At 57.3% G+C, this 12,748-nt stretch overlaps 1 protein-coding gene across 1 annotated transcript; it reads right to left on the reverse strand.

Annotated features, from left to right (window-relative positions):
* Positions 1-1,393: 1,393 nt before the first annotated feature.
* CHMP1A (charged multivesicular body protein 1A) lies at positions 1,394-12,566 on the reverse strand. The gene is made up of 7 exons (XM_023228885.2): positions 12,369-12,566; positions 9,101-9,120; positions 7,292-7,369; positions 5,106-5,252; positions 4,049-4,177; positions 3,396-3,583; positions 1,394-2,945 (listed from the first exon to the last, which is right to left on the reverse strand). The coding sequence occupies exons 1-7, from the start codon at positions 12,373-12,375 to the stop codon at positions 2,924-2,926; spliced, it is 591 nt and encodes a 196-aa protein (XP_023084653.1). The 5' UTR covers positions 12,376-12,566; the 3' UTR covers positions 1,394-2,923.
* Between the last annotated feature and the right edge of the window lie 182 nt (positions 12,567-12,748).

Consider the following 12,748-nt stretch of genomic DNA (forward strand, 5'->3'; position numbering starts at 1 on the left):
CTATTCTTATATATTTTCGTTATCATACTGGAACAGCGCGTGCCCTCGGTCTCTCGCCTTGGCACCTGCGTGGCTTGCCGCCCACAAGTATTTTCTCATGAGAAGAGCTTTAATCCTAGTCTGAAAATAATCCTCACTGCCTTAAATTCACACCAAAGTGTCCAGAAAGACAGCACCTTAACTGCCACCCCAGGAACGTACCTGCTTCCCCGAATCCTTCCCGCCAGCCGGCCAGTGTTCCTGCGTCCTGAGTTCCAGCCTCAGGCTGGAAACAGACCTTTCCAGAGGAGTTGGCAAGGAGCATGCCCAACCCTGGAGGGCTGGGAATTCCGGCAAGAGGGGACATGGAGGCAGGAGGCGGAGCTGGAGCCTCCCCACGGTGCAGACCCCCATCCTGGGGTGCAGGCAGACCCCCAAGCTCCACCCCTCTGGGCCCTCTCTCTCTGGGAAGCCCCTCGAACTCCGTGGACTGGGAGGATGTGGGAGGTGTGCCTGGGAGCGACAGGGCTGGCTCTGTGGCTGGAGCTGAGGGGAGGGACACAACCCTCCCAGTCCACGTCCACGTCCACGTCCACATCCACATCATCCACATCCACATCCACACCCACACCCACATCCACACCCACACCCACATCCAGTGACGCTTCACACCCAAAAACTAATAATGAAGCCCTGTCAGGCTGGTGGCACCTTAATTAATTACTGGAATTCAAAACCGTGGACCCACCACGTCACAGCCACTGGGAAGGGATGTGGGGCGCGCTTGGAGCTGTTTTTTTTTTTTTTTGACACAGAGTTTCGCTCTTGTTGCCCAGGCTGGAGTGGGGCTATCTCGTAATAAAAAGGGAAAAAGCTAACTTCCCAGTGGGGAAGCCTGAGGATGCCACTGCACCCAGGCTTTTGGGTGAAGGTCACAAATTCACCAGCGCTAAGACACAGGGACGCCACACCCCTGCCACCGAGAAGTCATGAAGACTCCCCACATGGTGGGAAAGCCGCACCCCCAAGCAGAGGAGCGTTCTGCAAAAGAGCAGCCAGCAGGTTTCAAACCATTCAGGTCATGAAAGAAAACCGAGGAACTGTTCCAGATTGGAGGTGGCAGCACCAGGACATGCAGCGGGGACGTCAGACCAGAGACTGTCAGGAGCACCACGGTGCCCAGCAAGCGTCCCAGTTTGGCTGAGGCGCACAAAGACCATGTTATGCAAGTTTTAAATTCTTTCAAAGAAAGAACCTAACACGGGAGATTCTGTCGGTTTGGACGGGGTCTGAGAATGAGCACTGCCGTCTGCCCAGCCCCCCGCAGTGAACGCTCCAGGAGCCCGTCCTCAGTTGTGGGGAGACGGCCACATCTAGAGGCTCACCCAAGGCTCCAAAGCAAAGCTTGAGAAAGTTTCCAGGGATCCATTTGTTTATTTACAACAGCATTCTAGGAAAAAGGTGAACAGGCCCCTCTCCCCAGTGCCCAAGGGGACAGGACTGAGGCAGCCCCTACCCTGCCCATGGCTCTGCAGAGCTCTGCACCCTCCCCAAGGCTGTTACCCACGATGGACAGGACGTTCTCTCAACACCAGGGTTGATTTTGGGGAGGCTGGAGGGAACCACATCTAGGACCTACCAACACCAGCCCCTCCCTGGGGGGCTCCCAAGTTCTGAAAAAAAAAAAAAACCAAACGCAGTGAGCCAAAGTCGAGGTCTCCACGTTCCTGCACGTAACAGCCACGACACCGCTGCGGCCTCAGCGTGGGATGTGAGGGATGGGCAGGACTGAGGGGGGCGGGGACCCACACTCCCCGCCAGCCGCCTACCACCTGCCTTTTCTACTCTACTTTGGCAAGAAAAACCAAAAAAACAGAAAATCCTGGAAGCCTCAAGACAATGAAGTAAACTCTAGGAAATGGAAAAGACAGCAGGCCCAAAACCTCTCCGCCTCCCGGCAAGTCCTTCCCAAGAGGTGCTGGCAGCTCTCCAGGGCCACAGTGGCAGGTTTTCCCAAAGGAGCCCCAACCCCAGCCCCGGTAAAGACGGCTGTCCTGGGCGCCCTTCACCAGCTGCTGTGGCTTCCAAGCTGGGAAGGCACCCAGTGGTTTACAGACGGTAGGGGTGACACAGGCAGCATCATCCGAAGCGAGGCCCCAGGGAAAGGTCCTCTGGGAGAACCAGGCTGCCCACTGGGAGGAGCCACAGACACACCCTCTCAGACTGTGCCAGCCAGCAGAGGGGCTCTGCCGAGGAGACAGACAGCACAGCCCACGTGGCCAAAGGCACCTCCAGAGGCAGCAGCTGAGTGAGGATGAAGATGGCAGGGTGGGCACACTTGGATGTGGATCTGGGTGACAGTTCTGTCCCCATGGACTGGGCAGCGCAGGAGGCCAGGGGGCTCAGCCAGCTGGTAGGGGCAGCCGAGACCCCGCTCCTGGAATGATGGAGGAGGAGGGTGTCATTGTAAATGCCACCAGGACGGCGCCGGGTGGCACCTAACATCCCCCAGCACACACAGGCCTGTGGTACCTCCTGCTGGCTGAGGGGGTGTGGAGAGGCCTCAGGGAGTTGCTTGGCAACAGGGTAGCCCTGACCCCCTCTGGCTGATGAGGAAGCAGCATGTCTGCTGCCCCAGAGTCTGAAGGCCCCCACAGTGCTGGGTAAAAGTCCATAGGGCCCCTCTGGCCTCCCCACTGTGGGCCCAGAGTCACAGAAATCACCCCCACAAATTTGCAGAAACTCAACACCAGGACGCAGACCCACCGCCCAACCTAAAAGAACAGGAACACCCTGAGGCCACGCAGGCCTGGCAGGTGAGAGACACAGAGTGGCTGCCGGTCACAGCTCCGCGGGGCCAGCACAAAGGCAAGACGCGGTGGGGAGAGGACAGGAACCTTCCAGCACACCACGGGGCGGAGGTGGTGCACTGCGGCGGGCACGGCTAGTTCCTCAAGGCGGCCAACCTGGAAACCAACAACACGACTCGGGTCAGGGCAGGGGAAGAGCTCTGACCACCACGTGCTCCCAGCGAAGGTGCCTCTTCTGTGTGGTGCGCAATGGCCCTTCTCCTCCTCTGTCCTGAGAGAACATGAGTGACAGGCCTTGGAAACAGACACACCCGTCCCACTTTCACCTGATCCGTTAGGAAGGGCGCAGTACTCTACAGTGCACTGCAGACGTGCGTAAACGCCACGCCCAACACACACTGAAGCCTCCATGCCAGCTGGAGCAGGATGGGGCAGCAGCGGGTGGCTTGGCTCGGGGGCAGCTATGGCTGGGGCCTGTGAGTTGAGATCAGGGCTCCCTGGTCGGAGCCTTAGCCCGAGCTCTCCTCCAGCCTCTATCCCCCAATGCCCTCTCCCTTCCCACAGCACCAGAGTATGGGGCACACGGTGTTTCGGGACCGACCCTACCTCCGTGACAGCTGGTCCTCCTGGCTGCGCACAGAGCTCTCGCCCACGGCAGAGGCGCCCTCCGGCAGCTGGCTGAGCTGGTCTAGCACCTCCAGGCCATTCTCCTCAGCGATCTGCATGATGAGGCTGTCCACCTGCTCCTGCGGTGTGGTCAGCGTGGTGGCCGAGCTCATGGAGTCCTCCATCACCTGGGGGCAGGGGCACGCTCTGGACAACAGGCGGGGCCCAGGCCCGCGAGGCCCCACGCAGCTTCACAAGGGTCCCTCACACAGCCAGCCACCTTCTTGCCCTGTTCTCTCAGGGACTCTCTCTGCCTCACCTTCCACCAGGAGCCTTTCCCGCCCCCACACCCACCCCACCCTCTGACTGCGCCACGCCTGCTGCCTTGGGTGGACATCTTTCTACACCTCTGCATGCTTGTTTGCTGTCTGAGCCCCCCCACAAGGAGCCAGGTGCCTGCAGGAGGCCCCTGCCACCCTGCCCACCCTACCTGTCAGGGTCCTGGCAGGGACCCAGCACAGAGGATGCTTGGTGACATCAGGGAGCAACCACAGGTATGCAGAGACAGCATGTCAGCCTGTGGGCCACCCCCCATGAGCTGCCCACACACCCTCCTTGTCCCCAGGCCACAGCCCAAGGGCAGGGGCACATACCGACGTGTGGACGTCCAGGTTCTGCACCTGCTGCTCGAACCTGTCCATCACTGACGAGACCTTCTGTAGGTCCATGGTGCTCAGGGCCTTGTCCAGAGCTTTGGTCACCTGGGCCATGTTCTTGGTCACCTGAGACAGGAGAGGGTGCAGGAGGGAACGGGATGAAAGGCAAGCGGAGCTCACGCACCAGGGATGGTACCCTGGCCTCTGACAGGAGACTGCGGCACCCCAGCCCTGCCCCACAAAACCCCAGCTCTGGGCTGAGCCATCATCTGGGTCCTATGGAAAGACCAACTCCACAGAAAAGGCTATGGAGACCCAGGGCGGGGTCACCGGAGAAAAGGCTGCTGATGTGGGGTCTCCAGGACCGCTGTGCCCTCCTGGCCCACCCGCACTATGGGAAGGAAATGCCTGCGACAGCGAAGGCTCTGCTGTGACGTCCCCTGACCCAGCAGATGAGCCTGGCCATGCAGGCTCTGTCTCTTGTGGCAGCTGCCAAGACTGAAGCCTGGCTGGGCACAGTGACAGTGAGTGGTTCACGCCTACAATTCCAGCATTCTGGGAGGCCGAGGTGGGAGGATTGCTCGAGGCCAGGAGTTTGAGACCAGCGTGGCCAACATGTATGTAGACATGTTATGTAGACACCCTGTCTCTACATAAAAATGAAAAAAATCAGCCAGGCGTGGTGGATGCCTGACATCGTGGTCTCAGCTACCTGGGAGGCTGAGGCAGGAGGATCGCTTGAGCCCAGGAGGTTGAGACTGCAGTGAGCTGTGACTGAACCACTGCACCCCAGCCTGGGGGGAGAGAGAAAAAAAGCCCCAAAAAAGAACAAAAAAAAAAAAAAAAAAAGGCCAAGTCCTATCAAGAGGTCCTTCCTGAGGCATCAGTGCAAGTGAGGGTGAGGGTGCAGCCTCACGGTGCCCCCGCCAGCACTGCCCAGCTCATGCTGACCCAGCTTCCCTCAACTCTGAGCTGCCCCAGATCCAGACCGCAGAGCCCACTCTTGCCTCAGTCGGCAGACGCCACCCATCCGGCACCAGGGCCCCGCACTCACCCCCTTCATGGTCACGGCCGTCTGCACCTTGGAGGCCACTGCGTCTACGCGGGACGCCATCCGAAGCCAGTTCACACCTTCGTTCTTCTTGCGGATGGCGTTCTCAGCGTACACACGGGCACACTCTACGTTCTTCTGCTGAAGGGCCTGCAACACGGGGAAAAGCGGCTGGAGAACCTGGTGGTGCATGTGCCCCTGCGGAGGAGCCCAGTGGGTTTTTTTTTTTTTTTTTTGAGATGGAGTCTCACTCGCCCAGGCTGGAGGGCAGTGGCGCGATTGCAAGCTCCGCCTCCCGGGTTCACGCCATTCTCCTGCCTCAGCCTCCCGAGTAGCTGGGACTACAGGCGCCGCCACCACGCCTGGGTAATTGTTTGTATTTTTAGTAGAGACGGGGTTTCACCATGTTGGCCAGGATGGTCTGGATCTCCTGACCTCGTGATCCACCCGCCTCGGCCTCCCAAAGTGCTGGGATTACAGGCGTGAGCCACCACGCCCGACCGCAGGAGCCCAGTGTTGACTGCTCCTGGACGCCACTGGCTAGGGTGGACGGGCCTCTCCCCAGAGATGTTTGAGCTAAAAATGCAAACGCTCAGGCCCCAGCCCAGCCCCACAAGCTTCTGCTCCCCGCTGCACCCCTCCAGCATTCCACCAGGCACGGGACACAGCAGGCGACACTCAGAGCCTGTGGCAGGAGGTTCTCCAAGCTCTTTTCTCCCTGGGAGCCTGGTTGTGGGTGAAGAATTACCGAAGTCCAATACCGTGGGACCTACTTCACCGATTATGCAGTTTTAAGAGCTGCACAACATTCCATCTTCTTTTTTTTTTGGAGGTGGAATCTCGCTCTGTGGCCCAGAATGGAGTGCAGCGGTGTGATCTCGGCTCACTGCAACCTCCACCTCCTGGGCTTAAGCACTTCTCCCGCCTCAGTCTTCCGAGTAGCCGGGACTACAGGCGTGAATCACTGCGCCCGGCCTAGATGCCTCCTTTCCTTCTGCCCTTTCTATCATGGGGAGGGGACCCCTCCTGGAGAGGCACCCCTGTGAGTCTCCAGCCCCCTCTCACCCCATGATGCCCTAGGCACCAGCTCTGTAAGGAGAAGGGAGAGAAAAATGATAGGATCCGCCGGGCCCGGTGGCTCACGCCTGTAATCCCAGCACTTTGGGAGACCGAGGTGGGTGGATCACCTGAGGTCAGGAGTTTGACACCAGCTTGGCCAACATGGCAAAACCCCATTTCTACTAAAAATACAAAAATTAGCCAGGCGTGGTGGCGCACGCCTGTAATCCCAGCTACTCAGAAGGCTGAGGCAGGATAATCACCTGAACCCAGGAGGCAGAGGTTGCAGTGAGCCGAGATTGCACCTCTGCACTCCAGCTGGGTGACAGTGAGACTCCATCTCAAAAAAAAAAAAAAAAAAAAAAAAAAACAAACCAAAAGATAGGATCGTGGCAGGCAGCTAGCCAGAAGCCCTCTTCCTATACTTTATGGCAAAATCAAGTTCAGAATGTTGGAAATGGAAGGAAGGAAAAGAATGAAAGCAATCCACTCATCTCTATGCTCCGGACGCCTCGGTGGGCTGGGAACGTCTGGCAGGGCTGTAGAGCAGCGACAGAAGCCGCTCTGGGCTCCACCACACACAGCACCTCCCTTGCTGTTTGTCTCATGTGGGAAGCAAACACTCTGAGGCTCAGAAATCATGGTGAGGATTAAGCTGGGCACAGTGGCTCATGCCTGTAATCCCAGCACTTTTGGAGGTCAAGGTGGGTGGGTCACTTGAGGCCAAGAGTTCGAGACCGGCTTGACCAACATGGCGAAACCTTGTCTCTACAAAAAAATTAAAAAATTAGCTGGGTGCAAGCCTGTAACCACAGCTACTTGTGAGGGTAAGGCCCTAGAATCGCTTGAACCCGGGAGACGGAGGTTGCAGTGAGACGAGAGCACACCTCTGTACTCCAGCCTGGGCAACACAGCGAAACTCTGTCTCAAAAAAACAAAACAAAACATATATACACACACACACACACACACACACGTATATATCTCAAGGTGAGGATTAAGTTACAATGTAGAAAGTGCCCTGCCCCTCCCCAAAAGGCATCAAAAGAAAACAGAACACAAAAATAAGGGCAGAAAAGGACAGAAGACAGACCAGGAGAGTCATGACCCCACGGCCCCCAGGGTCTCACCTTCTTCACTTTGGCCTGCTCTGCCTTGGAGTCCTTCTCCGCCTTCTTGGCCAGCTTCTCCAGCTGCTTCGCCGTGAACTGAGCAGAAGCCAGAACGTCCTGGGTCAGACATGTGCAGCCCATCCGCCAGGCCTTGCTCTCCACACCCCCACACCTGTGCCCACACAGGTTCTAAGCACCCATCAGCCAGCCTGGGCCCAGCACACGGCAGGGAAGGCATGAAGCCTGCGGGCGTGCATCCTGGGCAGCGAGAGATAGCACCAGCTGGAGGAGGAAGCTGCCTGCTCTGCTTCAGGCTCTGTCTGGGTTTTCTCCAGTGTCTGTCTTCTCTGTGAACACCCTCACCCAAGGCGGAAGGGGCCAAAACCTCTCGTTCTGGTCTCAACTCCTGCTTATAGATGGATCTCAACATAAAAGAAAGACTCCAGAAAACTCATTTCAGGCTACCCCCACGTCGTAAGACAGAATTCCAGGTAAAAACACACCTGAAAATGTTATCTGGAGAGAATGCTGTGGATGCAACAGGTTGCTGGGCAGCACACACAGCTGCTGGGGGCCTAACTGCTCTGCCAGCACCACAAGGAAACAGGGCCTCTGGCAACCCATCTCGAACCACAGACGCCACAGGGTTCAGGACGGCCAGCACAGTGCCACAGGGTTCAGGACAGAAGCAGCCTCAGCGGGTCCCCTCTGTGCCCAGCAGCATCTGACAGACCCACCATGATGGCAGAAGATCCCAGGAGCTCAGAGCCAGCGACAAGGCAAGATGAAGCTGGCCACGGAGGAGCAGCCAGGAGCACATCTCAGGGAATGCACAGAAACCTGCCCTGGATTACTGGAATCTGCAACCACCACCCCACATGGAAGGAATACTCAGAAAGCTCTCCTTCAAATGATCTCAAAGAATGAGTCCACACAGCAGAATACCAAGGCCTAATGCCCGAGCTGTCTTTCTTAAGATAACACTCCGGGCCGGGCGCGGTGGATCAAGCCTGTAATCCCAGCACTTTGGGAGGCCGAGACGGGCGGATCACAAGGTCAGGAGATCGAGACCATCCTGGCTAACACGGTGAAACCCCGTCTCTACTAAAAATACAAAAACTAGCCGGGCGAGGTGGCGGCGCCTGTAGTCCCAGCTACTCCGGCAGGAGAATGGCGTAAACCCGGGAGACGGAGCTTGCAGTGAGCTGAGATCCGGCCACTGTACTCCAGTCCGGGTGACAGAGCGAGACTCCGCCTCAAAAAAAAAAAGATAACACCCCGGGCCGGGCGCGGTGGCTCACGCCTGTAATCCCAGCACTTTGGGAGGCTGAGGTGGGTGGATCATGAGGTCAAGAGATCGAGACCATCCTGGCCAACATGGTGAAACCCCGTCCCTATTAAAACCGTAAAAAAAAAATTAGCTGGGCGTGGTGGTGGGCGCCTGTAGTCCCAGCTACTCAGGAGGCTGAGGCAGAAGGATCACTTGAACCCGGGAGGCAGAGGTTGCAGTGAGCCGAGATCGTGCCATTGCACTCCAGCCTGGGCGACAGAGCGAGATGTCATCTCAAAAAGAAAAAAAGGTAACACTCGATCTTTCATAGATGACCCTAAGGATCTGCCTCCACTTAGCCTGAGATAAGCAAAGAACTAGTATGTCACCAAGCTGGCTCAATAATCCCCTCCTTGGTCAGCAGTCTGAGCCCTGTGTGGTGGTCACTCAACTATTACATCATCTGCTCAACTGTTTTTGTGGCTCTGAGTGAGTGTGGCTTATACCATCCGTCCTCACCAGGACAGGGCTGGGGTGAACTGCCGTTCAGTACATACCTTCAACTGGAACAGGGTATCTGCAAAGAGAGAGGGAATGGTTTGAGGGCTGGGAATGGGATGTTACACTTCTAGCAGGCAGAACTTACTAGGATCCTTCTAGACACCAGGAGCTAGAACACAGACCACACCTGCCTGGGGTCTTCGGGGAGCCCCCCAACAAGGGAGGCACAAGACAGATTCGTGTGCCAGCCCTGGCCCCTTGCTAGCCACAGGGCCCAGCAAATGCAGACCCTCCCTCCCCGTCTCCTTGTTAGGAACATGAGGATGGCACCATTCAATCTTAGAGGGTTAGTGTGAGGACGGAAGAGGTCACGGACGCAGCATCTTTTGGCCGTGGTTAGAATCCAAAAGATGGCGGTTTATAATTAATGCAACTTTGCAAAAGCCCCTTGGGATTATTTCCCAATTTAAAAGTTCACCTGTAATCCCAGCACTCTGAGGGGGCCAAGGCCAGTGGATCATTTGAAGCCAGGGGTTTGAGGCCAGCCTGGGCCAATTTAAAAGTTCAGTACTTGACAGTTCACTTTTTACAGACTCTTTCTCCCCAAAGGTAAATGGATAAAAATAGCAAGGTGGTAACTCTTAGGCATCAAAGAGCTGATTTCCACCGGGCACAGTCGCTCAAGCCTGTAATCACAGCACTTTGGGAGGCAGAAGCGGGCGGATCACTTGAGGTGAGAAGTTCGAGACCAGCCTGGGGAATGTAGTCAGATCTCATTCTATTAGAAAAAAATATTTCTTTTGGCCGAGTGCAGTGGCTCACGCCTGTAATCCTAGCACTTTGGGAGGCTGAGGCAGGTGGGTCACGAGGTCAGGAACTCGAGACCATCCTGGCTAACACGGTGAAACCCCGTCTGTACTAAAAATACGAAAAATTAGCCGGGCACGGTGGCAGGTGCCTGTAGTCCCAGCTACTTGGGAGGCTGAGGCAGGAGAATGGCGGGAACCCGGGAGGCGGAGCTTGCAGTGAGCTGAGATATGGCCACTGCACTCCAGCCTGGGTAACAGAGCAAGACTCTGAAAAAAAAAAAAAGAGAGAAAAATATATTTTTTAAAAAGGTAGGATTGATCTGAATTCATTCAACTGCTAAATTTGGAGTGACCCCTGATTCCTCAAAGGGCTTCACCACACCAGCCAGAATGAGGAAGTGGAGCCTGTGAGTGAGGTAACAGAGTGTTCACAAATGCAAATCAAGGCTCCAAGACGAGACTCCTGGGGTTCCAGTGAGCTCTGGCATGGTTCAGTCTATCGCCTGTCCGTGCAGGTGTGGTCAAGGCCAAGTTCAGTCTGTCATCTGTCAGTGCGGTGTGGTCAAAGCCAAGGTTATGTGTGACTGGAAAACAGCCAGGCTGACCCAGGTGACACAGTGCAGGCCACGCAGGCCACCCACCCAACTCACGGTGGGATGCTGGCCAAACCACCCCTCCTCACCTCAGCTTTCTTCTCCAGCCGTGTGTGGCAGCACAAAAACCCAGCTAAGGCAAAATCTGACTCTGTGGAAATCTGACATGGGCTTGAGAGAAGTCCCCTCAAAAGAGCTGAGTGAGCTGTGGAGTGAAAAGTCACAATTTTTTTTTTTTTTTTTTTGAGACTGATTCTTGCTCTGTCACCCAGGCTGGAGTGCAGTGGTGCAATCTCGGCTCACTGCAACCTCTGCCTCCCGGGTTCAAGTGACTCTCCTGCCTCAGCCTCCCAAGTAGTTGGAATTAAAGGTGCCTGCCACCATGCCCAGCTAATTTTTGTATTTTTAGTAGAGATGGGGTTTCACCATGTTGGCCAGGCTGGTCTCAAACTCCTGACCTCACGTGATCCACCCACCTCGGCCTCCCAAAGTGCCGGGGCCCTGAGCCACCACACCTGGCCTCCCACAGTGCTGGGGTTGCAGCCCTGAGCCACCATACCTGGCCTGGCCAGCATATTTTTTGTAGCAGGAGGTAGATGCTATCTTTCATCTTCTCTCGAGGCAATCTGTAGAAAATCTCTACACATTTCCTTCATGATGACATGGTGGTACTATAGCTTTTCACACTTCAAAAAGTATTTTTTTATTCTTAGACAGAGTCTCACTCTGTCGCCCAGGCTCGGGTGCCATGGCATGATCTCAGCTCCCTGCAAGCTCCGCCTCCGGTTTCACATCATTCTCCGGCCTCAGCCTCCCAAGTAGCTGGGACTACAGGCGCCCACCACCACACCCAGCTAATTGTTTGTATTTTTAGTAGAGACGGGGTTTCACCATGTTAGCCAGGATGATCTGGATCTCCTGACCTTGTGATCTGCCCGCCTACGGCCTCCCAAAGTGCTGGGATTACAGACCGAGCCGCTGCACTTGGTCCTGCAAAAAGTATTTTTAAAAGCATGCCCATCACATCAGCCCAACGTTTCAGCAAATGCAGGACTTCATTCTGCCAGATTCACCCTGTTCTTTAGTATCCCTGAGCACAGAGCCGGCCCCAGGTGGAGAAGGTCAGAACCAGGGTGTTCCATTGCCTGGAGCCCCTTGCCTTGGGCTGGTTCCTGCTCAAACCTCTGCCTCTCCATCTGGAGAATGGACACAAAGAGCTGCTGTGACCAGGGCCTCGCACTTAGGGAACACTTTTTGTCTGAGCTCTTCTCATTTGTCCTGATGCTGTTTGGAGGGAGGGGGTGCAACTGTCACTTTTTCTTGTGCCCTCTGACCTGACATTCCAGGGCCCGAAAGGCCGAACAGGCATCGCTCAGTCCCCTCTACCGAGCTGGCGGGGAAGCGCACCTGACGCTGAGGAGTGCCAGGGGCGGGGAAAAGGGTCCTGGGTCGGTGGTCAGGGGTCGAGGCTTAGGGCAAGGGATCCTGGGTCAGGGGTCTAGGTCCCGGGTCCATGGCTGGGGGTCGGAGGTCGAGACCCCGGGGAAGGCGTACCGGGTTGAGAGTTGGGGGTGGCGGCCTGGGGGAAGGGGTCCCGGTCGGCGGCCGGGAGTCGAGGCCCGGGAGAAGGGGTCCCGGGTGGGTGGTCGAGTCCCCAGGGAAGAGGTCCCGGGTCGGGGATCGAGGGTCGAGGCCCGGGGCAAGGGGTCCCGGGTCGGTGGCTGAGGCCCCGGGGAATGGGTCTGGGTCGAGGATGGGGGGTCGAGGCCCTGGGGAAGGGGTCCCGGGTCTGGGATCGAGGGTCGAGGCCCGAGAGCTCTCCCGAGCCCCGCCCGCGGCCCCAAGTGGGCGGAGCCCACGCCAGTGGGAGAAGCGGCCCCGCCCCGCGCGCGAGTCCCCGGAGGACGGCCGCGACCTCTTACCGTCCATGGCCACAAAGACAGGAGCAGCACTCGGAGAGGGAGAAGAGACGCCAACTCCGGGCGGCCTCAGGTCCCGGCAGCGATCGAACCGACCAAGCCGCACCCGGCGGGGCCTTCCGGGGTCACCGCCCCGCTTCCGGTCGCACGGGATGCTCTCGCGAGAGGATGGTGGCCGGTCCCGCGAGAGGAGCGGGACGGGGCTGCGCGGCGCGCCGTCGCCATGGTGACGCGCGACGCGGTCGCGAGGACCTTTTGTCGGTCGTTCTGGGCTGCGCGGCCGCGGAGGTGTGGGGACCCGGGCTTGCCCCGGCGGGGGCGGTGGGCTCACCTATGGGCCTTTCCAAAAGCAAACAGAAACCCAGGAAAGGTAAAGGGGGCGC

The sequence above is a fragment of the Piliocolobus tephrosceles genome, chromosome 17, assembly GCF_002776525.5.
Source record: "Piliocolobus tephrosceles isolate RC106 chromosome 17, ASM277652v3, whole genome shotgun sequence".
Taxonomy (NCBI): domain Eukaryota; kingdom Metazoa; phylum Chordata; class Mammalia; order Primates; family Cercopithecidae; genus Piliocolobus; species Piliocolobus tephrosceles.

Bases quoted from the DNA above. Each gene is read 5' to 3' on its own strand.
- CHMP1A (XM_023228885.2), bottom strand. The intron at 4,178-5,105 runs GTGAGTGCGGGG...CTCCTGTCTCAG, and splicing joins CGGCCGTGACCATGAAGGGG to GTGACCAAGAACATGGCCCA. The intron at 2,946-3,395 runs GTAGGGTCGGTC...GTTGGTTTCCAG, and splicing joins GAGGACCAGCTGTCACGGAG to GTTGGCCGCCTTGAGGAACT.